Raw genomic sequence first — 23,807 nt, forward strand, 5'->3', positions numbered from 1 at the left:
AGGCAGATGTCTGCCCAAATTTATCCTTGGTGGCATTTTAAGACAAAGAGCCAGGTTCCCACTGAGGCATCAGAGCTCATGATTCTTCATGATGTATCAGCACTTGTGCCCAGGACAAGTCGGATGGGGCTTTGAGAAACCTGGCGTAGTGGAAAGTGTTCCTGCCTATGGCAGGAGTTTGAAATTATATAATCTTTAAGGTCTCTTCTTACCCAAACCCTTCTGTGATTCTGTGAGGGCGGAGGGATCTGTCCTTTTGTATTGCTTCATGCTTCATCCAGACCATGGAACATCACCTATATTACCACAACTTCCACCTGAACTAGACTGTATCTAACATAAAGGTACAAAATACTAATTTAGACATCCCAGGAGAAAGGAAAAGACAATGAATCCCTGTGAAAACAGTTAAACAGAAAAAAAATTACACCTACTGTGAAATATACATCTTATTTCTGCTATGCCTACCTAGTCTTTAAATATAAAAACAAAGAATATAGATTTATTTTTAAACCTTGAGACATGTATGTCAGAGGTAGGAGAGAACTGTTCGGGTTATTTAGGTCCTTTCCAGCAAAATTCCACTTGTGGATTAGGCACAGGAAGAGAACAGTTATTCCTCCCACATGTCTGCATAGAGTTCAAATCCACCCTTTCCTTGGCTTTCTTTCCTGTCTCCTGCCCTCTAGGACTGGCTCAGGGTCATGCATGAAAGAGCTTGTTGTCTGCAGTACCTTGTCTTCATCTGTTGCAGAGGCTAGAAGGTGTCTGATGAAGGAGGAGGACAGAAGAACATCTTACTGCTCACACCCTGGACTGTCAGGCTGTGGAGCTGGATGCTGCTCTTGCCTCTGCCCCAGAGCTCTCCTGCAGTGACAAATAACTCCTCTCTCCAGACTCTCCACAAAGCAGTTTCTGTATTTTGCTTATTTTCTATTTGTCCCACAGAAGCTCTAGGTCTCACCTGCAGAAGTGTGGGCACACACAATCATGAGTGAAGTCAGGAAGGTGGGGATTTAAAAAAATATCTGCTGTATTACCACAAACATGAGACATGAGTTTGTAGAACTGGGAGCTCAGAATAATGCATTATGAGCATATTCAACCTGAGTGTCTGAATTCCTTGTCTGTACTCCAGGAATTATGACAGAAAATAAATGAGCAACTGTTTGCACAGCGCTCAGAGCATTACTTAGAAAGGATGGTGACAACATTAGTATTTCCATCTTTAGAGCGGAGTTTGAATGATGGACAGGAAATTGGGCATGGAACTGCCAACTGAACAGTGGAAAATCAAAATCACTCACTGAGTGCCATCCACCCCATGGGTTGAGGGTGAAAGTAATATGTTATAATAACCTTAAAAGGCAATATCAAAAAAATATGAACAGAGAATGAAGAAAAAAGTGACCTAGCAGTTTCTAATGTTAAGCATCTTACTGGAGCAAAGCTTCTGTAATGTAATCTCTTCTGCATAACAGGAGTTTAAGCTGAAATTCTTGTTTCCATCGAAAGTACAAAAGTACTTGTTTCCATGGAAAGTACAAAAATTCTTGTACATGGAGTCTAGAGGCACAGCTCAGTGCAGTGCAGTCCCACAGTTAATTAAGCTGGTTTGGGGTAAGTTTGTTCTAGAAAGACAAACAACACATCTGGACAGTCCTTTCACCCAGCTTAGAGCAGGACCCGTTAACTCCCTCATAACTATCCCAGGTATGGAATCACCTTAATATAATTATTCTGTTTCCAGTGCTGACAGGTTGCTGTCTTGCACAATTTGTACATGTTTTGAGCAACCACTAATAATGTGTCATTGTGGAATGGGTGGAGAGCTTCCTTACAAACAAAAGCACAACCTGTTTTCAGCTTCAAAGGAGAAATGTGAATTTTTCAGTAATAATTATGTATTATTTTATTAAGATCTTTGCAACAGCTGAGAGTGATACCGATCAGTGGGTGGTTTCTATTATTCTTTGAAAGTTGGCACCAGACCATCAAAAAACCCACAAACAGTACACTGACGATGGAAAATTATCACACTTGCCCATGGGTATTATAATTTAAACAAGCAAAGTCTAAAAACTTGGCTATTTATTCCACTTCTTTCAAACAACAGATGAACATACCTCAGGAACTAATGTAGAGCCATTTATTCGGGCAATGCACCTCTGACTCCTTAGAGCTCCCCAGTCTCAGTGGAGTTCTTAGAAAGATATGGCCTGGCCCTTCTTCTGCTCCCCTCCAAACTCCAGGACACAGAAATATCTCCCTTGTCCCAGGAGCTCAGTTCATGTCACAGAGTGACTGAGGCACATGCCACACCCTTCCAAGGTTTGGTTTCCCTGGGAAGGAAATGAGACCAGACCAGTAGCTGGAATTGTCTTTGGTCTGTATGTCTGAAGGATGAGGACCCTGAGACATACCAAACCGCACTGGTTGCACAGATTAGACATACCCATTTTTTCTGCCATTAGCTTTCTGATTTATTATGTTTTGTTCCTATATTTAAATGAACAATTTTGAGAAAGCTTTTTAGTATGAAAGTGTAATCTTTGTCTCTCCAATAGTTGTTCTTAAGCAAGAAGAAACAGCCTTACACAGTTTTTCAAAATCTTTATTGAAATCATGTTTCACAATACACTGGGATGAGGATGATAAGATTCACTTTTGACACTGCTGTGGTTTCCTCAGAGAAAAGTGGAAAAAACTATTTATTTAACAAACAAAGTGCCTACAAGCATAAAGAATGAATAATATGAAACAATAAAACCTCTCATTTTGGAGTGAGATGGCAAATCGAGAAAGTCTTTGCTGTGGGTGTAGCTTGACTCAGTCAGTCCCTTATTCATCCCTCTGGAGGTCCAGACCGCGGTGGGCCACAGGTGCCAGCTCCCAGTCCTCCTCTGGGTTTTTTACTCCAGAGCAGGTTTATACAGTCCTAAGAAAAGGAAAAAAAAAACAATCCAGGAAGCTTCTCTGTCTCAGCTAGCTAAACTAACTAAAAGAAAAAAAAAAGATTTCTGTTTTGCTGCTGTCTGTGGCTCGGCCAAACAACACCGTTCCAAGGGAAAAAAAATGCAGAGGAGTGAACACTGTTTTTCAAAACAAACTGCGCGCTTCTTCTTTCCCTGCTTCAATCTCAGAACCAGTTTTAAAGGTGCAGAACTCAACATACAGCACAAACAGAACAGACAATCTGGGGTACAAGCATCGTAAAGTCACTCTAGGACAGATACCCAGGCGGATGTCCTGCAGGTGGACGTGGTGCCAGAGCTATTGCCCATAACCTGGACTTAGCTGGCTCTTAGATTACGTATCTGTAATACTGCGCACACAGTATGCTCAACAAGTAATAAGTCATAAGGAACCAAGTGTTTGGGCTAGGACATCATCATCAAGAAAATGAGCATCCATTACAGTCTTGTGGGTAAAATCAGGGAGGATGCATTGACAATGCTAGTCTGATACCCATTGGGAAAGGCTGCTCCCTGGATTACAGCAGGCTGTCTTAAAGGACCACAAAGAGAAAAATTAATGCAGAAAACAGAAAATAACACCCTAGCTTTCCGGAGAGAAGAAAGGTCTTCGCAATGAGAGGAGCACTCAACATCAAACCATCAAAAGAAAACACCACCCTTCAGTTGTCAGCACTGGCACCCAGCAGAATTGCATGGGAAAGCTGTCACACACCTGCAATTTCCATGCTACGTGAACACTACAGTGCTCCTCATTCTACAGGGCAGGTCCAGGGCCTCACTGCACTGAGCTCATTTCAGGATGAAGAGTGGCACACTTTGTCTGAGCATAGTTTTAAAACTTTCACTACACTTATGTTAAAATCTCCTTTGGCTACATAGAAAATTTAGCACTTCTAAAGCAGAAATCATCTGTCATTATTAAACCAGAGATAGATTCTCTCCCTTCCTCCTGGCCCAGAAGACACATAACACAGGATTTTTGTGAACTTACACCCTAAGCCCAAGATTTCACTTCCCATGTATTTAATGACCCGTAGCTGCATGACTCTGCAGCCAGTAGTTCAGGTAGTGGCATGCAGGAAGGTTCCAGGTCTGGCTGATTGCTGGATATAGAAACAGGAGCCTCCTGAGCAGATAGAGTTGCTGTTCCCCTGTGTTCAGCACTGCTGTGGCTGCTACCCCAGTCCCTGTGGTGCTCACCGAAGGTGCTGGCAACTGGAGAGAATAATGAACTGGAAAATACACTGCAACAACAACAGAAAAATATATATTGCAACAAAATTTCTGTTTAGCTGAACTAAGGTTATGATTGTGCAGACAGCTCAAAAGATGAGACAGCCTGTTAGTGGCAGAATGAAGTGAAACAATCTTCCTTCTGATTCCCATTTCTCCTTCTGTTTCCACCTTTCTCATGTTTCCAGCCACATACTCTCTTGCTCTGGCTCATGCTTGTACTTGGGAGAGCCTTTCATTGGTAGTATGGCTCACTAACCAGCAGAAAAGCATTCATAGTTTTTGGTGGATTTGATTTCTCCTGAGGCAATGATTTAAGCTTTCTCTCAGAAGAGCTTGGCAACTGCTGGGACTGGCTGAGGGCAGGAGACTGTAGGTGGGAGTAAACCTCCTTCCTAGGTGACAGAGGATTGCTCAATTCCTCTACTGAATGCTCTGGCTTCTTAGGTGAAGAGAAGCTCTAGGGCAGTCAGCACATTTAATTATCTGTACGATGAACAAGATTTGATAATATTACAAAGAATTGTAATGAAGAAGGAAAGACGGAAAATTTACGCTAGAGAAATTCATACTCTAAATAAGGCAGAGGAGGGTAATTACGGTAATTGTACTTATGAAAGCTTTTTCCAAGCTTGTTCTGTGATTTCTCTGTTGCTGGTACACTTTACATCATGGTTTCTTCAGGGGAGCCTCTCCAGGATAAATGCTTTGCTTCTGATGCCTGCCTGTGGGATAAGGCTCAGGCAGGTGCTGAACCGTGGGACAGGTGATGTGGTCCCTCCGGCTCTGATGTGTCACAGCTCGCCCATCCACGGCAGACGTGCAAAACAAGGCAGATAAGAGGTCCTTAGTGGAGAGTGCTTTATTAGAGCAGAAAAAAAAAAATAAAAGTAGGAAAATGAGCAGAAAATCGTACTTTTCCTCCATGAAGGGGACAGCTATCAACCAATAAATGCATAGGAGTCTAAGGCCCTAAAAAGACAAAGCAATCTCAGGGGGAGGTTCAGAGGGGACCTCACATCTCTCTACAACTCCCTGACTGGAGGTTATGCTGAGGCGGCCGGTCTCTTCTGCCGTGCCTACACTGAGGAGACCAGAACAAATGGCCTTAAACTGAAACAGAGAACACTCAGATCAGATATCATAGATTTTTTTTTTCACTGAAAGAGTGGTCAGGCATTGGAATAGGTTGTCCAGAGAGGTGGTGGAGTCACCATCCCTGAAGGTCTGGATCTGGCGCCGGGTGATGTGGTTCAGCGGTTACAGCGGTAGTGCCAGACGGATGGATGGACTGGAGGATGTTGAAGATCTCTTCCAGCCAAGATTATACGTGAAACAAGCGGCCAGAGGAGAGTGAGGCCCCCGCCACGCCGCCCGCCCCCCTCAGCCCACAGCCGCCGACGCCAGCGCGGCCCCGGCCCCCTCCCGCCGCCGGAGCATGCGCGGGGCCGGGCCAGCGCCGCCGCCCCCGCTCCGCTCATAGCGGCGCTGCCGGGAGCCAGGGGAGCCGCTGCCGCCGCCCCTCTCCGTGCTGCGGGCCCCGACGGACGGCAGCCAGCGATCCCCCGGGCCGGAGGTAAACGAGGGGCCGGCGGGCGGGATCCCCTCCGGCCTTTGTGTGCCCCTGGGGGTCGGGCGGGGGTCTGCGGGGAGAGCGTGGCGTGGCGTGGCGTGGCGGGGCGGGGCGGGGCGGGGAGGGGGCGGCCGAGGCGGCCCCACTGTGCCGCTTGCGAGGGCGGTGTTGGTGCCCGCTCCGGCCGCGGAGCCTGCCGTGCTCCTGCTGGGCCGCCGCAGCCGGCCGGGGGAAGGCTTCAGCCGGGCTCGGGGCGCTGCCGGCCCGACGGGCTCCTCCGCCCGCGGACGGGGAAAGCGGCGCCTGGATAAGGCCCTGTGTGACTGTCTGTGCCCGGCCCTGGGGCTTGGGAGCGTCTCCTGCCCCTCGTTGGGGCTCCGCGGCCACTGCACGGGGCGGCTCGGGCGTTTGTATTAACTTCTCATGAGACGGGCTGAGAGGTGCCGCAGCGGTGGGGTGATACGACGGGCCTTTTCAGGCAGGCGAGCCCTCCTTCAGGTCTGAAATGGAGGCAGCAGGTTTCGGAGCTGGGCGCATAATGAGGGCAGTTGCTCCCAGGCTAATTAGATATGTATCAGAAGGGAAATACTGAGTTATTAGTGGAGAACGTGTCTTACGAAACCGTTTCTCGGTCTTGAGGTCTCAGCCTGACCTTCAGGAGGTATTGTCCTGGATCTGCTTTAAAGATGGATTTTTGGGGCTCATACGCTTCTACTTTCCATAAGTAGGAACCAGTGTTCCGGTATAGGTGCCAGCATTGTGGCCTGCTGTACTTTTTCCAGGGTCTGCCGGGAGGAAGACGTATGGGGTGGCGGCTTTTGTTTTGGTGGGGTTTTTTTTGTTGTTTTGGCTGCTGGTGCTTTCAAAGACAGCAATCACTGCAGGCTGGCCAGACTGGGGTTTAGCAGGACCCTCCTGTGCTGTGTTCATGCTTTCCGACCTGAAGAATGCTTCGGACAGCCCGTCTCCTCCCAGCCACGCCACCGAAAGCAATTCGGGATCACTCCCACCTTCAAGTCTTCCTGCTGGCTGGCTCAGGGTGTCACGAGTGACGCCTTTCATACTTCTCTGATCGCTGGCCCGGTACTTCCCTTTGGCAAACAGGATCTCCTTAGTGATCCGTGCTGGCAGGGGCGGTCATTTTCCAGCCAAGTGTACTGAAGAGGGGGGCGAGGTCTTTACTGCCAGGTTTTGCTGGTCGCTAGCTGAGTTACAGCTCCTGCCCCGTGCCCTTCCTTTTGTTTTCACTTCTACGTCCCTAAACACATGGTCTCCTTACAGTACGTGAAAGTGACTGGGGAAGGTGGTTCTGATGTTGGTGTAGATTTTTAAGAGAGAAATTGAGGTTGTAGTGACTCACGTTTCGTGGTATCCACTACCTAGTGCCTAAAGCTGTTACAGCACCAAATGAAATTCGTATTTATGCTGTGAATAACATTGCACAGAAGTCGTGGACGAGTTCTTCCTGCCATTACTGATGGTCTCTAATGGTGGCAATTGTTACTTAAAAATCCTTTTTAAAACTAAATACAATATTCTCATGACTCTCACATTATCTAACATGGGGTATTTGTGTTACCATATGCAAAGTTACGAGCTCACTGAATGCAGTTATGTGGTGACTCTGTCTCTTTAGCCTGGAAAACCAAAAGCAGGAACTGGTGAGCTTGTGACAAGGGAGCCAGCTCAGCAGATCCTTCATGACAAACACTTGGGTTTGTTAACCCTTGGCTGGGGAGGGGAGGCTTAGGAGGTTGTCAAGGAGCAGGATAAACTTCTGGAGTGTTGTCTTATGTAATCTGGACACTAGTATATGTTTGGCTTTGCTGATGCTTTTCTACAGAAAGCGCTATGCTCCTCTTTATAATCTAGCTGGAGGCTGAGGTTGCCTGTCTGTGACAAACATAACCAAGTAACTGTGTGCAGAGGCTGGTCTGTGGAGGAGAAGTAAAGCTGGCCAGGGTGTTCCATGGAACTTGGTCACTGGGGCAGGGGGCCTGGCACTCCCTGTGCTGTGCACTGCAGATGCCAGAGATCATCTATCACCTGCAAAGTGCTGCCGTTGTGCCCCTCATCCCCCTGCCATGGGGTGACTTTTTTGGGAACACACCGTCCTTGGCTTGCCCTCTTTTCCTGCCGACTGCCAGGGGTGTGGTGACTTTGGACCTGTGCCACTGCTAGGAGCAGCACCTGAATCCACCAGGGCAGCTGTAGCACAGGAGACGCTGAGTCCAATGCTGTGTGTGCCTTGACTGCTATGAGGAGCAGAATGGAGCATCCAGGAACCATTTACCTTACCGAGGGCTTTGGCTTAGATTTGCTATTACCCATTTTGGATGAGCAAAAGCGTTTAATTGTTTCAGGTCAATGCTGGATTAAAACAGAACTTCAAACTTGCATGTGTTTAATTTGTAGTTTCCAGGCTTTAACTATGCTTGGTAGAGTTACAATAATTAATCAAAAAAGTCAGAAGCAATTAATTATTGTAATATAACAGACCACCTGTTTACAGTTTAGATCTCTGTCACAATTAAGGCATGCTTTTTTGAGTTTTTAATTGCAGTTTTGCATGATAGTGGAGCTGTTGGGCACTGCTGAACAAGCATAAAAGCTGTTGATGAATTTAGTGTAACATGAAGAGATGTCTATTGTGTTACTGCAGTATCACATTAGGCATCTGTGTGTGTGATGTTCATTTAGAAACAGACTTCATGTCTACACTTAAAGAAGCAATAGCCCAGGGATTTATACGCTTTCAGTCTGAAATTCTTGCTAAATTGCTACATTAATAAGAACTTTTTTCTTTTTGGATGATAAAATGAATCCCCAAGCCAAAAACTTGTAATAAAACTTGTGTATTAACCGTGTTCTCAGTACCTTCTATGACTGCAGAACTGTGTAATTTTTTATTGTCTTCTGGTTATGTCCCTCTCCATCCCTCTCAATAAAATGCTCCCATATACTGATGTGGAAAGTTTTATTGTGGGTTTCAAAGTTTCAGCTGATCTTAGTGAAAGTGTGAGTGAGGGAGCTCTGGAAAAATGGGTCATGTGGGGGTTTTTTGTTTGTTTTTAATTACTTCCCAGTAAGTTGTCACAGGGCTCTCTGAACATCACATGAGAGCCAACCTGGAATCTCTGTGTTTTGAAACTCACCACTGACTGAATCTTCCTGGTTTATAAGGGGCTCTTGCTGCAATTATTGTGTTGCAAATGGACGTGAGTTCTCTCTAGTGGCTTCTTGCTGGATCTCATGATTTAACCCTAGCCAGCAACAGAGTGCCGCAAAATTGCTTAGTGGTTCCCCCTGCTCCCACAGGATTGGCTGAGAGAATCAGAAGACTAGCGTGAGAAGTCATGGGCGGATGTAATTAGATAGTTTAATGTGACAGGAAAGGAAGGGAAAAAATATTAAAAGAGTTGGAATATATAAAATAAGTGGTGCGTATTGCCACTGCTCACTGACCAATGCCCATGCCTTTGGCCAGGATTCTCCCCAGTTTATGTACTGAGCTCGATGCCCCGTGGTATCCCTTTGGCCAGTTTGGGTCAGCTGTCCTGGCTGTGTCCCCTCCCAGCTCTTTGTGCCTCTCCACACTTCTTACTGGCAGGGCATGAGAAACTGAAAAGCCCTTGACTTAGTATAAACACTTTAGGAACAACTAAAACAATTAGTGTGTTATTAATATTTTCATCCTAAATCCAAAGCACAGTGCTAGGAAGAACATTAGCTTTATCCCAGCTGAAAGCAGGTCAGTGGAATGTTAGAAGTGTTTAAATACTTTGGACAACAGAGTGGAAGCTTCCCCAGTTGTATATAAAATACTGTCCCTCTTGGAAGGAGGGTGATTAGGTTTCTCCCCTTACCCCTCATCATAATTGCATCTTGGCCTCCTAAAGTCTCTTTGCTTCCTGTGAAATGTTTTTCTCTGTGTAGGTTTTCTCATCATTGAGACCTAAACTTTGACAGTGCTAAGTATATTAAATAAAGCCTATTAGCCAAAGACTGCTATTGATAACAGATTAAATGGGTAGTCTTAATAGAATTCGTCTGTAGTGCCAGATATCTTTACTGCTGATTGGCAGGTCACAGAACACTTATTTAGCACTTAGTCTGGTTAATTTATTTTTTTAAAAAATTTAAGGAGTTAAACTCAGTAAATATCTGAAAGCTAATCCTGTTGTTTGCTTTTCCATTTTTTTTTCCAGTCTGCCCTCTAAGCAGTAAGATTTCATCAAAATGTCTCTCTATCCTTCCCTAGAAGATCTGAAGGTGGACAAAGTTATTCAGGTATGGTGGACTTTAAAAAAATGAGTTTTGATGGCAATAATATATCTGATATATTATCCAGGAAAGGGGAGACTTACTGTATTTGAGAACTTGTTTTTCCGTCTCATTCTGAAAGGGAAAGGACAACCTGTTTACTTTGTAGCTTGATCTAATATGATTAATGCTTATTTTGCTGCCTGGATATATTTATTATGCCGCCTTATATATTCATTTGTGTTCATTTGTCATTAGTATATTTGAGTTTTTTGTAGTATACATAAATGGTCTTAAGTAGACAAAGGTAGTCAGTCTCACCACATACTTCAGCTCTGACTTGATGACCAAACTAATAAATCTTTTGCATCTCATTCCCGGTGTCCAGGTCTCTGGCAAAAGGTTTTTATGGTCATTTGAGCACCAAAAAAACCCCCAACAAACAGACAAAAACCCCAAACAAAAACAACGAAAGACCGCTGGCTATCTTAATGCCATCTGGAATGAGACTTGTCCTCTCACTATTTCTTGCTAGTGACCAGGTCTCACAGTACATCCAAGTTTATCACTTCTGTGCATAACTGTTTATATGTAAGAATATTGGTGGTTTCATTATTAGGCATGATGAGGACTAGAAAATATCTGTGCAACAAAAAAATGAAAAACACTTTAATGGATTAAAAACTCTCTGAGAAGTTTGATGTGGATGTATTTCATGAGGAGTTTCCTTGCTTTGTTCAGCATTTTACCTTTTCCTGAACTTAACCTGCATTCCTTCCTGGTTTAAACAAGAACAAGGAGTTACAGTGTGTTTTAAGGTGGCTCCTACTTCTGTCCATGCTGTTTTCATTGGGAAGCAATCAAGCAAACTGCAAGAATAGCTTCTTAAGTATCCTGTGCTATCCCAAAGTGCAGTGCCTTGTCTCATCTGTGTGTGTATGTGTGGGGTGAGGCTTTTGAAGTTGTGGGTGATATGTTGAGATTTCTCCTTGTCATGTCCACCCACTCCATTCTTATGTAACCAGTCCTTTATCTATAGTCTGGTAATGCTGAACTAAAAATTGAGTAGCCTGGAGCCAAGAACATGCTCTTTTGGCTTTTATTGACCAACTCCTAGAGTTTATATATTACAGTTGATAATTGTAATAAATCTAATCAGTAAACCATTCCATTTTCACTGATACTTTTAACAGAATCACTGAATAGTTTGGGTCACTTTGCTTGGACCCTTATCTAACCTGACCTTGAATGCCTTCAAGGATAGGGCATCTAGCACCTCTCTGGACAACCTATTCCAATGCTTTATCACCCTCATTTTTAAAAACTTCCTTCTCATATCTGGTCTAAATTTAAATCTAGCCCTCTCTTAGTTTAAAATCTTTACCCCTTGTCCTATTGCAACAGGCTATGCTAAAAGGTCTGTCGTCATTTTTCTTGTAAGTTCCCTTTAGTATTGGAAGGCTGCTGTGAGGTCTCTCCAGAGCCTTCTCTTCTCCAGGATAAACAGCCCCAGCTCTCTCAGCCTTTTCTCACAGGAGAGATGTTCCCTCTTCTGATTGCTTCTATGAATATTGGGACCTGCTCCAGCAGGGTCATGTCTTTCCCGTGCTGGAGATCCCAGAGCTGGACACAGCATTCCATGTGGGGTCACACAAAGGCGGAGTAGAGAGGCAGAATCACCTCCCTAGACCTGCTGGCATCAAAGGCAAAATTATTTCCTTCTCCCAAAAAATGCATTATAAAGATGTTGTCTTTTTAAATAAGTCTGAGAGCATTTTTAGGAGAAAAGGGGGCAGAGTGCTGAAAGATGTCTATCTGCAATGAGTGAGTAAGATTCAAATGACTGCTGGCTAAAATGTTTGTTATATTAAATATTATTCTAACCTGCTCTTTTTGTCCATCATTTGAGTTGGAGCCTGTGCTTCAAAATACACGTGATATTGCTAAATAATGACTCATTCTTGTTGTGAAACCTTTTTTTAAAGACAACTTCCTGGAGTGTACAGAACTGAGAAGTCTTCTATTTTTAAGCGTTTAACATCATGAAGTAATTTGACTGTCATGCTGTGTTAGAAAATTTATGTGTCCTGTTCAGCATAATGTTTCACTATGCATTGAGTACTTCCTCCCCCCACCTTTGACATTCAACCTCAGGAAAGTTACGGAGGTAGCTATTTCCATCATGCTTAAGAGGCCTCTCTAAGGCTGTTTTTTTTGCTGGTCATGAACACACAAAGCCAGAAAATAGAGCTGAGGTATTGAGAAGGAAGGAAACTGACTCACAAATGTAAGAGAACTTAATAACGTAAGCCAGTCAGCAGTACAGAAATAAAGCTTAATGTGTTCACTGTAGTGGCAAGTGCTCTAGAAAAATCATCTTGGAAGGTCTGTTTCTGTCAGAAGATATTATACTAGCAGCACTGGATTGTGTGGAACTTGACACCTGAAAAGAACTATGGATCTCACTGATAATGTCTGTAAATGGTCTGAAGAAGTAACACTCCTGCTGTCCAGCTGAAAACAGTAATTGCAAAACGCTCTGCTAAAGGTTGTACCTTAAAACTTAGTTATAAGCTTTGTTGGGCAAAGGTAATGTTTCCTTTAAGGCTTTTTAATTTGCTTGATGATGTAAACAGAACAGGTTGACAGAAAAGCCTTTCTGCATTATCACTGTAGCTTTGTCTCTGAGGAAGATGTGAGTTGATCTGCCAAAGTAGTTTTGGTACTATTACGGCATGTTGCATGGAATATATTTCACATAAAAAGCTTGACTTCATTACTTCAAGATTAATAGTAATTAGCATGTATAAGAAAAAAAGAAAATGCTGAGTCTCCTGCCTGCATAATTAAGATATGTTGTAGAAGAAAAAATAAGTGAGTTTTTTTGCTTTTAGGCTCAGACTGCCTTTTCTTCAAATCCAGCTAATCCAGCAATCTTGTCTGAAGCTTCTGCTCCAATTCCTTGTGATGGAGGTAAGCTCATGTGCTGCATAGTATCCTCATGTGGAAAGCAGTTATGAAATCCTAAAGTTAACAGTATGGTCAAAAATAGTTATAAATACATTACCCTATTTACAGAGGGAAATAAATGTTACCCTGTTTACATTTCAGTTTTGGAAATGCCCACACCCAAATTGGTAAGGTGCTATAGGAGTCAAAAACCAGAGTTTGCTTATAAAAGGACATTGTGGCCAGCAGTCACCCTTCTCTTTTTGCAACCTTTCCCAAGTCAGCCTAGCATAACAAGATTTGAGGTTGTTACCTGTGGTCTCTGTTACCTCTTACCTCAGACCCTTAGTTGCCCTTATTTATCACGTATGTATTTGTAAGCTTTGGAGAACAGTATGAGTCAGAGTCTTTCTTTCACATGTGACTTTGCTCTGGGACAAAGGCAAATCTCTGTCAACAAGAGAAGTGCCCAGGAAACTGGCACTTAATCTCGTTGTGCAATCAGCATAAAGCTTCCAGCAGATTTTGGGATCAAACATGTGGTGGGAAATCCATCAGATCTAAAGCTGAATGATTTGTACTTGTCCTTTCTCCTTCTCTTCTCCCATGCACATGTACATCCACAAAGTTGCACAGGTATGTTTGAGGTTAGAGCTCTGCTTTAGAAAATTACTCTTGGTCTAAAAGGCCTAAAGCCTCTAACCAGCAAGAGAAGCAGCAGTGCTGGAATGGTGATCAGGAATGCTGATCAATCAGGTGTTAAAGGTTGGTGGATAGAACTTTGCCACCAATTCTCCTCTGGTGCTTCTGTGTCTAAGATGACTTTAAGCCAGACGTTTGAATAGCTCACCAGAGTTGTTTCTGGTACATCCTATCTGGATTAGGTATTTATCTGGCCTAACCTCTCCAGGCCAGATTTGAGTTTGCTTCAGCATTTGAGAGCATTTTTCCTGCTGTCCATAGTTTGAATTCTCCTGCATGTATTTGGCCAGCAGGAGCCAAAATGTAATTTTGACATCAGTATGTGTGTGAATTACTCTGGAGTTCTGTGGCTGAAGAGTGATTAATCATTTGATATATCCCAGATGAAAGAAGGTCTTATGTCATCTGTAGGATGTGCCAGACCCACTGGAAGTGCTTCTGTCCTGACAGAAACAGGAGACTGTACATCAAGAGGTTTTGTGTTCTGCTATTTGCTCCATTATTTGGAGCACTCTATTTTAAATGAGAACGTAATTCAGCCAGCAGAGATGTATCCTGTGTTGTGATCCTCAGTAAAGAACAAAAAGAAAAATTGGCTAGCTGCAGAAATCTTGTGCTGTGTTGTGTATAATCCTAGGGGCTTGAAACAGCAAGCAAAATTAGAAAATTTATTCATCAAAAGCTTTTTAACAATATTGATGAAGCCATAGGCTAGTAGATTAGTCCAGAAATATGATCAGACAGCTCTCATGCAAAGCAGTGTATTAAAGAGCAAGCAAATCTCTTGTTTATACTGGCATTCACCTTGCAGTGACCTTTGCTCCTTCCCAGAAAAGTTACTTTCCATTGCTGTTCAAACATGGATTCTTATAATAGATGCTTTTATACATTTATTCCCATAAATGAATGCTAGAAACCTAAGTCGTGTATACTGGGGAGTCCAGCTGCTTCCGAAGCCCTCCTTTCCACTGCCTCTCTCTAAGAAGACTTTTCTGTCCCCAGTCAGATAGTGAGAATGTTAGGGGGACTCCTAAGAGCTCTCATAACTTGTAAAATGGCACCAGTTAATGATCTGCGGAATGTCAAGAGCAATATCAAGTTTATTTCAGAGTTGTTCAGCTCAAAGTCTGACAAGTCTGTGAGTTTAACTTCCTTTCCTCCCACTCCTTGTGCTGCCCTCCACTTGGGTAGAGAGGGATATTTTGAAGGCTGTGTGTGTTTTGTCATGTTGAGGGGCATTTATAAAGCCCCTTCAGTTTGAAGCTGTGAGAAAATGACAGCTACTTTCTCATGAAGATTCAAAGCAGACTGTAGTGTGAACCTTAAAACCAGGAGGCTTTCCCAGAAACCTTCCATGCCTCTGACGGGCCTGGAATATCCTTGGAATGAATGCCTCTTGCAGTGCTGTTTTGAACTTGGTAGATCTCTGTCTGTTCTTTAACACAACTGGTTTGGGTGTGGGAAGGAGAGTAGTTCTCACTAATTGCCCAGAAGTTCTAGAGCTTAAGGGCATGTCTGCATGGAATGCAGCACAGTGTTGGTTTTGGAACATGTCAGCATTTGTCTGTGTTTAAAGGGTGAATAAAGTAAATGAAACTGAAAGGTCTCTGTAAGTTCTTTATCGCAGTCAGAAGTGCTGCTTGTCTGGTTGCTCTTCTAAACCAGGCCAGAATAACAGTTCTGAATCAAGTGGGTCTTCTGTCATAATTTTCTAATTAAATAATTACAGCAGTGCAAGATTTGTTGAAGTAATTGCACATGTAAAAGCAGTTAACTGCTCCTTCTTTTAAACCAGCAGTTGTACTGATCTTTGTTTTGTTTTTCTTCTCTAGGCTTGTACCCCAGATTGTATCCAGAACTGTCTCAGTACATGGGCCTGAGCCTCAATGAGGAAGAGGTGCAGAGGAACTTAGCAGTGGCAGCAGCTGCTCAGCCACAGGGTGTAGGTACCAGTCAAGCATATTCTAGAATACAAAAGTGTAAAGACTAAATGTGTATCTAGCATTCTAGAGAGCAGACTATTATTTGCCTTAAGTAGCATACTTGACTGAGAGATGAATTATTGAAGTAGCAGTGCCTATTTTAGTCTGTTCTGGAACTGAGCAGTCCATTTCCTATGTTGGTGGGGTGTGGAGGGGGACCTGGTCGTGTGGCTTATTTTGTGTGTTGTTTTTTTAAAATATCACTTATACAAACTGACATATAGCTGTTCTTAAAAGTTGAAACTAAGTTGTCTGACTGTTTTGTTTTAATCAGCAACTGGTAACACGGCCTTCTGCTAATTACATGGTAGCTCCAGTGACTGGAAATGATATTGGAATTCGCAGAGCAGAAATTAAGCAAGGCATCCGTGAAGCAATTTTGTGTAAAGATCAAGATGGCAGAATTGGACTTCGCCTTAAGTCTGTTGATAATGTAAGTGCAGAGGTTGCTTTTACCTCCTGAGATTTTACTGCTGGACTGTATTAGTAGTGAAGTTATTTTGTGTGGTCACAAAATAGTTTTCTGTATAATGGCTTATTTTCTGTTACCAGAATTTTAAAGTCCTTCATTAGACTTGTAACTAGATTTCCAGCGCTCTGGACTAGGATCCGATTTTACAGCCATAGTTTAATGCTATGTGTTTTATAAGACCTGAGAAACACATACATTATTTTTTTGTTTCAGTTTAGAGTGTGAAGCTGTCCTTGCATGGTTGCTGTGATACTTTTTATTTGTTCAGGACTTCTTGCCTTTACCTTTGTGGAAACACTTAATATTCAGCAGTATTCAGAGAACTGCCCACAGTTTAGAAGTATCTCCTTTTTTATTAAAGATGCTTAAACTACTTAAACCATTTAATCTGAATGTTTTTTAAAAAAATTCTGCTGAAGGTAGCATATAGGATTAAAATATTTTTCTGTAGTACTTCTAATCCAGAAAATGGGGTTTTCTTAGAGTAGCATGGGGTTATGTTGTTTTTTTTTAACATCCCTGGCTCCCAAAGGTATTATTTATAATTTGCTTTAATATGCTTTACTTTGGTTTTGGGGGTACTTAGACTAGAAAATTTGTAACACCTGTTAAAACAGATACATATTTACCCCTTTGCTTAAGACTTTAATGTTATGTTCATGGGGGTTTTTTATTTTTAATGTTTAGAGATCTAGACAGATTTGCTTGCTTTTGGACTTTGTTCTAGCATTAATTATCTGTCAGACTTTTAAATATGTCTAGAAACAGACTGAAATTTCAAAAGTGCCCCTTAAGAAGAGATAATTAGCAAGTCCTTCTGTGTTGCCTGTTTGGCTGATATTATGTAGAATGGGAAACTTTAGGGGCTATGTTCTGTGGCCGTTCATCTTTAAGCAAGTAACTTCCCCTTCTCCTCCTCTCCCTTTTTTTCCTCTTTTGTAGGGTATATTTGTCCAGTTAGTTCAGGCAAACTCTCCAGCATCCCTTGCTGGTCTGCGGTTTGGAGACCAAGTTCTGCAGATCAATGGTGAAAACTGTGCAGGATGGAGTTCTGATAAAGCACATAAAGTTCTGAAACAGGCTTCTGCAGAAAGGATTTCAATGATCATCCGGGACAGGTAAAGCCAACTACAGATCTGGATTAACATGATCCATCTCTGAGTAATTCTGAGGGGTTTGGGTCTCCCCTTGCTTGAGCAGATTTAACAAAATCTGTTTGTCCATGTACTTTAGTAGTAAAGATCTTCAGAAAGGTTCCCTTTTGTGGGGAACAATCAAAATGGTTCCTAACTTGTAAACTTCCTGGGCATGATGAGGCATAACATTTTTCCAGGATAATCTAGTGATGGTGCAAGTTAAATTTAAACTCTGAATTGAAGAGTTCTGTGCTTTTTTTCAGATATAATTTTTTTTCATGTAGTGTGAGTGAAAGTCAACAATAAAAGGTAGTAAGAGAGTGTTTGCTGTATTATTTAATACATTTGCATTTTATGTAGCATGATGGCTTTTCTTGTGAACTCTATTGCTTAGGAATTAATGCCAGTTATACTGAAAGCCTGCTTGATGACCCACTATGTTTATTAAATAATGCTCTTGTAGCTAATTGTATATAGTAACAACAGGTCAGATTCAACATAAGGCCTGTAGGCTGCAAGAAGACAGATGGTACTTCATGTGACTAAGTATGTGCCTTAAAACTTTTTCTGTGTTCCTTCTTGCTTAAGAACCAAGCCTGATTCAGTGGAGGGCAGCTGCTTTGATCAGGGCAGTTACTTCAAACACCGAATTCAAATACTGTGGCAATAGATGCCCTACTCTGTCTACCACTTCTGTGTCTAATGTGCCATTTGCTTCCCATATCTCTGCCTTTTAAGGACACAGTTTAAAGGTTTATTGTCCCCAAAGCAGAAAAGTAATTGGGGAAGCCTTGTATTCTCAGAATCCTGTGGTCTACCTACAGTTGTTAAAGCTGCCTGTGCTATTTTATCGACCTTGTAATGTTTGTAAAAAACTTAATTTTTAATGGACGTTTGTTTGGTTGGAGTGGTGAGTGGGTGAATGTTGTGTGGGATTTTTGTCTTACTGTTAATCCTGATTGTGAAATATCTGTAGAACAGGGAAAACAGGTAAGGTTTATAAACAAGTATATTTTAGTGCAACAATATTAAAAAAATGAAGTTAAATGCAACAACTTTTCATTATAGAAAATATTTGGGTCCCTTAGAGTACAATTACTTTCTATAAGCTAAAGATGCTAAAATAGCATGTGGTTGTTTTTTCTGTGGTTTAGTAGACTGAAGACATTGCTTTGTATTTTAAATGTCTTTTTAGACCTTTTGAACGAATTATTACCATGCATAAGGACAGCACAGGGCATGTCGGTTTCATATTCAAGAATGGAAAAATAACCTCAATAGTGAAAGACAGTTCTGCTGCAAGAAATGGACTTCTGACAGAGCACAACATCTGTGAAATTAATGGCCAGAATGTAATTGGGTTGAAGGTATGGCAACTATGTGGGGGGGGGTGTGGATAGATGTGAGCTTTTTTATGTTTGTATAGTGTGTTTTGGAGAGAAAAGGGTGTAATATATTGTTTAGTGTTCATAAAATAAAAGTTTCAGTCATGACGTCACTTGACTGGAGAGGCACAGATGTTTTGGGCTTTTATGCAGTTTTGTATTGATTGTCAGGGCAGCTCAATTCTCATCCTCTCTGCCTTTGCCTGGCAAGGCTGGCCCTGTGTTTTTATCTGTAGTCCAGCCTTGATGGCAAAACAAAGGGTAAGCTGCCTTCTTCCAACCTGCATCAAATTTTATCGAGAATTGTGTATGACATCTGTGTCCCTTCTCTAGTCAGTTCATGCAAGATACTCATAACCAAACATCTGCAAACTGGCATTGCAGTTTCAGTGATCTGTCCTGAACATTGAGTGCTCCAAACGAGGAGCTGAGCGGGGGGAGTCTCAACACCACATGAAATGTGTCTAGAAAAAACTCTTGAGCTGCTGCTTCCTTACTCAGCTTGGGTTGCATTGCTCATATGACTCCTTGTTTACTAACAGGACTCACAGGTTGCAGACATCTTGGCAACAGCTGGAAATGTAGTGACCATCACTGTCATGCCTTCCAGTATTTATGACTATATAATAAAGAGGTAGGTAATACAGAGCAGCCATGGTGTTAATTATAATCAAGTGGACTGAGACTAGGAAGTGTACTCATGATAAGACCTAATTACAAACTTTACTTGAAGACTGGAGGAGGGGTGGGAGTGCCTGAAAATTTGTTTAATCTGATGTTTTGGTCAAATTGGTGTGTGTTGGTACTGTTTTTAAACTGTTCTGTGTTTGTGATGATCCTTTGCCTTTCTGCCTCTGGAAAAGAACCTTTTCTGAACTTTCTTTTTTGACAAAGCCTGAATTTCCGAGAACCAGATACTACAAGTATTTGTTACATTGTAACTAAATTGTTACTTGTAGTGCAACTAATTCCTATGGCCTAAAAGTGATTCTTGGCAGGATAGTTTGGGGTTTTTTTCCTAATCCTTTAGCAACAATGGCTTTCTACAATTAAATCTGTCCTGCAAAAACATTTAAGTTGGTAGACATTAATAATGCTTCAGGTGTAATTGAGACTTTTTTCTTTGATTTTTTTTTTTTGTTTGTTTAACCCCCTTGGCTTAGTATCCTCTTTCTACAAAGCAGTTTTCTGTCTAACAGCCACCTTTCCATCTGTTTTCCTTCCCTTGTGCTTGTACACTGCTTGCACACATGTCTGTACTCTGAAAGATGCCAACAACACAGCTCAGGTGCTAATAGAAATGTTGAGTATTGTGGGCTTCTCTTTCATCAGGGGGTGCAGTTCAGTGCAGCTCTCTGTAGCAACTTCTCAAAAATAGTGAAAGTTCAGCTTCTGGTTTGTGTTAAGGGAATGGCAGTGACAAAGCTGCTGTGAGCAGAAGCTTGACAGGTCTTATGTAGTTGTCTTACAAACCTGAATGCCTTTTCCTTTTCCTTAGGATGGCAACTAGCATCATGAAGAGCCTGATGGATCACTCTGTTCCTGAAGTCTAAACTTGGACCATGGATGTGTGTGTACATATATATAATGATGATTCCACTAAACTTGGGCTATTATACTCAGTGATCTCTTTCTTCTGCACATGAGCCTTTCTGGAGGCTGAGAGAAGATATGCTGCATCAAGCATTTGCATCTATAATGGCTGGGAATGTCACCGTTCAACATATCTCATGTATTCACACACTGTAAAACTTGCAGCCTTACATGCTTGACAAAATGTGAAATTCCAATTGTGTTATGACTTCTTTTCGTAGGTCTTTTATTTAGCTTACTACTACTATAAGCCATTGCAACTAAAGGAACCAGGTATCACTTGCGAAGCCTCATGTTGTTACCCAGGACAATGCTGTGCTTTGTATGTCTAAGACAAATGAGTATTTTTACTGCTTTTTGTTTGCAAGAGTAGATTTGAAATAGCGTATTAGAAGTAAGGCTAGTACCTAGTTAATTTTTTGTTCTAGTAAATACTGTTTACACAAAAATGCCACCTAGCTGAATATAGCTCAAGGCATCAGTCAGTAAGTAAGCATTAATTAAAGTAGTGTACAGATACTCAGATCTTTTTATTACTTGTTATATGAATTGTAACTAATATGCTTATCTCTCGCCTTAACCATGTTCTTTTATGTCTTAAGGATTCAGACATAACCAAATAAATGACCAAAACTTTACATCCTGTGCGTGTGTACTTAAGAAGACTAAAACAGGCTTGTTTTATCGAGGCCAGTTTCAGCCAACTAAGATAGGAAATGCAGTGTAAAATATTTTAAAAAGCTTACTCCTTTTAACATTGCAATGTCTTAGAGAGGTTGCTATGGGCTGCTTTAAATAAGATGTAATAGAAAAAAGTCTTCACGGTGGGGCTGGTGAGGCACTGGAAGAGGTTGCCCAGAGAAGCTGTGGATGCTTCATCCTTCAGAGTGTTTAAGGCTAGGCTGGATGGGACCCCAGGAACCTGGTCAGGTGGAAGGTGTCCAAGCCCATGGCTGGGAATTGGGAACTAAGTGATCTTTATATCCCTTCCAACCAAGCCTTCTTAGGATTCTAACTCTCATTATACCTTAAGCTTTACATGGAATAGCAGCCAGCTGTTCTACAGGATGTACTAATTGTAGAGTTGCAGTTTCACTGCAGTAAAACTGCCTGCAGCTTACTGGGTGTGCTGGGTCTGGCTGGGATGGTGTTAATTTTCTTGTAGGAGCAGTTCTGGCGCTATCTTGAAGGCCTGTGACCAAAGCAGAGCTGATAATGCAGCAGGGTGTTTGCTGAGTTTGTGTGTGCACAGTGTCAAGGCCTCTCCTGCTTCTCACTCTGTCCCTTGCCTCCAGGGAGCAGGAGGCTGACAGGGAGCACAGCTGAGACCATTGACCCCAACTGGCCAAAGGAAAATTCAACATCATTTGACATTATGCTCAGCAATGATTAGGAGAGAATCTTTCCAGGGCAGCTGTTGGTCTGGGCATCAGTCTGCTGGGGAAATAGGGGAATGATTACCTTTGCATCATTTTTTTTTTTTTAATTCCCCACTTACTGTTTTCCCTTTGCTTAGTTCTCCCACCTATTGCAATCCACAAATATTTCTCTTGACCCTCTTGCTGTGGGGCGAGTGAGAAGCTCAGGAAGGGCTCAGCTGCTCACAGCCCACCACAGTGGGTCAGAGGCATGGTCAACTGAGACTTGACATTTAGTGATTGCCTTTTTACTACTTTTTTTCCCCCTATACTCTGTTCCAGGTTTCAGCTGTGACATCTAGGATCACTGAACTTCAGTTTTCCTCATAGTCCGTAGCAGCATGAAGTCCAGTAACTTCAGTTCTGTAGAGGTATTAAAGATATACTTGGGGAATCAGTTTAGCTCTTCCTTCAGAACTTACATGGATCCAGACTTGGTCTGGGGATGGTGGCATCTTAATTAGTGTTTTGCTTGTCCATTTAAGGGATGACATACACTGCAGAAGATCATAAGAGATCACACCAAAAAGAAAAGCAAACACTTCAGAGCTTGGCAGTCTGCAATAAGCAGTCTCATCTGCCACTTTCTCTTCAGCATGTGTAGCTAATTGTAGCTTTTCCTGTTTGTAGGAAAAGCAGTGTTGGGAGACCTGCTCTTCAAGGGAGTACCAGAGTTCTGCAGTTGAGAACAGTCTTGTTATGTAGCTTGCTGTTTCTCAAATGACTTTCTCAGTTATGGTAACCCAGAGAAAACTATTACAGCACTTCAGGCTGGAGAGGTGATCAAATTCATCCTACAAGCCAGTTTAATGGGACTGTTTGGTTACTAAATGATGTCTCTGGAACCACTGTGGCAAGCCTACAGTTGCAGTAATTGGTGGCTTCATGTAGCATTGGTATGATTCAGCCTCAGGGGCCCAGCCCTTGAGCCTGCAGTCATCTCTAAGGGCTTTGCCGAGCTCCTTTACTTAGCTGTGACATCCCTGGAGCCCAGACACTGCTCTCTGCTTCTACCCATTTTTTACTTAGGAGCAGATGAGTCAGCAAGGGCTGATTACAGTTCTAATTGGGCTTTAAAACTCTTTGTTTACAGCTTAACAAGTGGCAGTTGGTGACTTAAATCTTGTGACTCCCTACTAAGAACAAATCTGGCTAAAACTAAAACCTGGAAAAAAAAAAAGTAAACCAAGACAATATGTTGGGGAAATGTAAGATGACAATACTTATATTTTTGTTATCAAACAGATGGCTGGAACTACTGGGACAATCCACTGGAAAAAACAGTGGTAGAATGTAAGTACAAGAACTTCCAGCTATAGCAGATAGCAACCAGAAGTAAAAGAATAATTATAAAACTCTTAAGGCAGACTTTAGCTAGCATTGAAGGGTAACTTATGGTTAAATGCATATATGTAAATTCACAGAAACTGCAAGGAAGTATCCAGTCACTAGGGTTCACCTGTTTTTTCCCTTTAAAAAGCTATGGTTGCTTTAAGCAATGAAGCAGGGGCTGAGGGCTCTGTTTTGTGAGCGTGCTTTACAGCAGAAGGTAAACCCCAGCTGCACTCAAGAGCTATGCATACTATGCATCCATATTTAACCAAAAGGGTATTTTCTCTGGGGTAGTTTAACCCTGAAGCTTATGCCTCCTCAGTTCTGAGTTATTTTCCTCTGGTTTAGCTCAGCAGGAGGCCCCCTAGTGACAAAGGACAATCCAGAATTCACCCAAGCTATTTCCGGGCAAGTACAGAAAAATCACATTCCATCATCTTTATCTACACATAGATGTGTTTGGGAAACAGATAAATTTAAAGGTGAAGAAACAAGGCAGACACCAAACATTCTCCTGCAAGATTAAGACTAGTAGAGCAGGCATGCATGTTATAGCTTAGTCTTTTGCCATGTGTGGCTTCACCACACACACTCACTGATTACATAAAAATCCAGTTATCTGCTAAGCCAAGTGTGTAGTGCAGCTGAAATCAATACCACTTTGGTTTAATATCCTTACCTTACTGAAAAATAAGCTCACACTCCAGCATAATAGAAGAGTGGGGGAAGAAGAGAACAGCACCTAACAGCTGGTTATTTTACAATACCGTGAAACTGCTGTGCTTTGGAAT

The 23,807-nt window shown here is 42.2% G+C and overlaps 1 protein-coding gene across 2 annotated transcripts; it reads left to right on the top strand.

Annotated features, from left to right (window-relative positions):
* Nucleotides 1–5,669: 5,669 nt before the first annotated feature.
* On the top strand, nucleotides 5,670–20,904 carry SDCBP (syndecan binding protein). Of its 2 annotated transcripts, none has more exons than XM_066331580.1 (9): nucleotides 5,670–5,787; nucleotides 9,993–10,074; nucleotides 12,942–13,020; nucleotides 15,531–15,640; nucleotides 15,955–16,113; nucleotides 17,095–17,270; nucleotides 18,484–18,655; nucleotides 19,216–19,307; nucleotides 20,172–20,904. In XM_066331580.1, the coding sequence occupies exons 2-9, from the start codon at nucleotides 10,024–10,026 to the stop codon at nucleotides 20,224–20,226; spliced, it is 894 nt and encodes a 297-aa protein (XP_066187677.1). In that variant the 5' UTR covers nucleotides 5,670–5,787; nucleotides 9,993–10,023; the 3' UTR covers nucleotides 20,227–20,904. The 2 variants fall into 2 exon arrangements, with proteins under 2 accessions (XP_066187677.1, XP_066187685.1); XM_066331588.1 differs by lacking the exon at nucleotides 5,670–5,787 and adding an exon at nucleotides 6,426–6,445.
* Nucleotides 20,905–23,807: the final 2,903 nt, after the last annotated feature.

Source organism: Sylvia atricapilla, chromosome 1 (genome assembly GCF_009819655.1).
Source record: "Sylvia atricapilla isolate bSylAtr1 chromosome 1, bSylAtr1.pri, whole genome shotgun sequence".
Classification (NCBI taxonomy): Eukaryota; Metazoa; Chordata; class Aves; order Passeriformes; family Sylviidae; genus Sylvia; species Sylvia atricapilla.

Excerpts from the sequence above, each read along its gene's own strand:
- SDCBP (XM_066331580.1), top strand. The coding sequence starts at position 10,024 with ATGTCTCTCTATCCTTCCCTAGAAGATCTGAAGGTGGACAAAGTTATT. Across the intron at positions 15,641-15,954 it reads CAGCTGCTCAGCCACAGGGT|CAACTGGTAACACGGCCTTC; the intron begins GTAGGTACCAGT and ends TGTTTTAATCAG. Across the intron at positions 16,114-17,094 it reads GCCTTAAGTCTGTTGATAAT|GGTATATTTGTCCAGTTAGT; the intron begins GTAAGTGCAGAG and ends CCTCTTTTGTAG.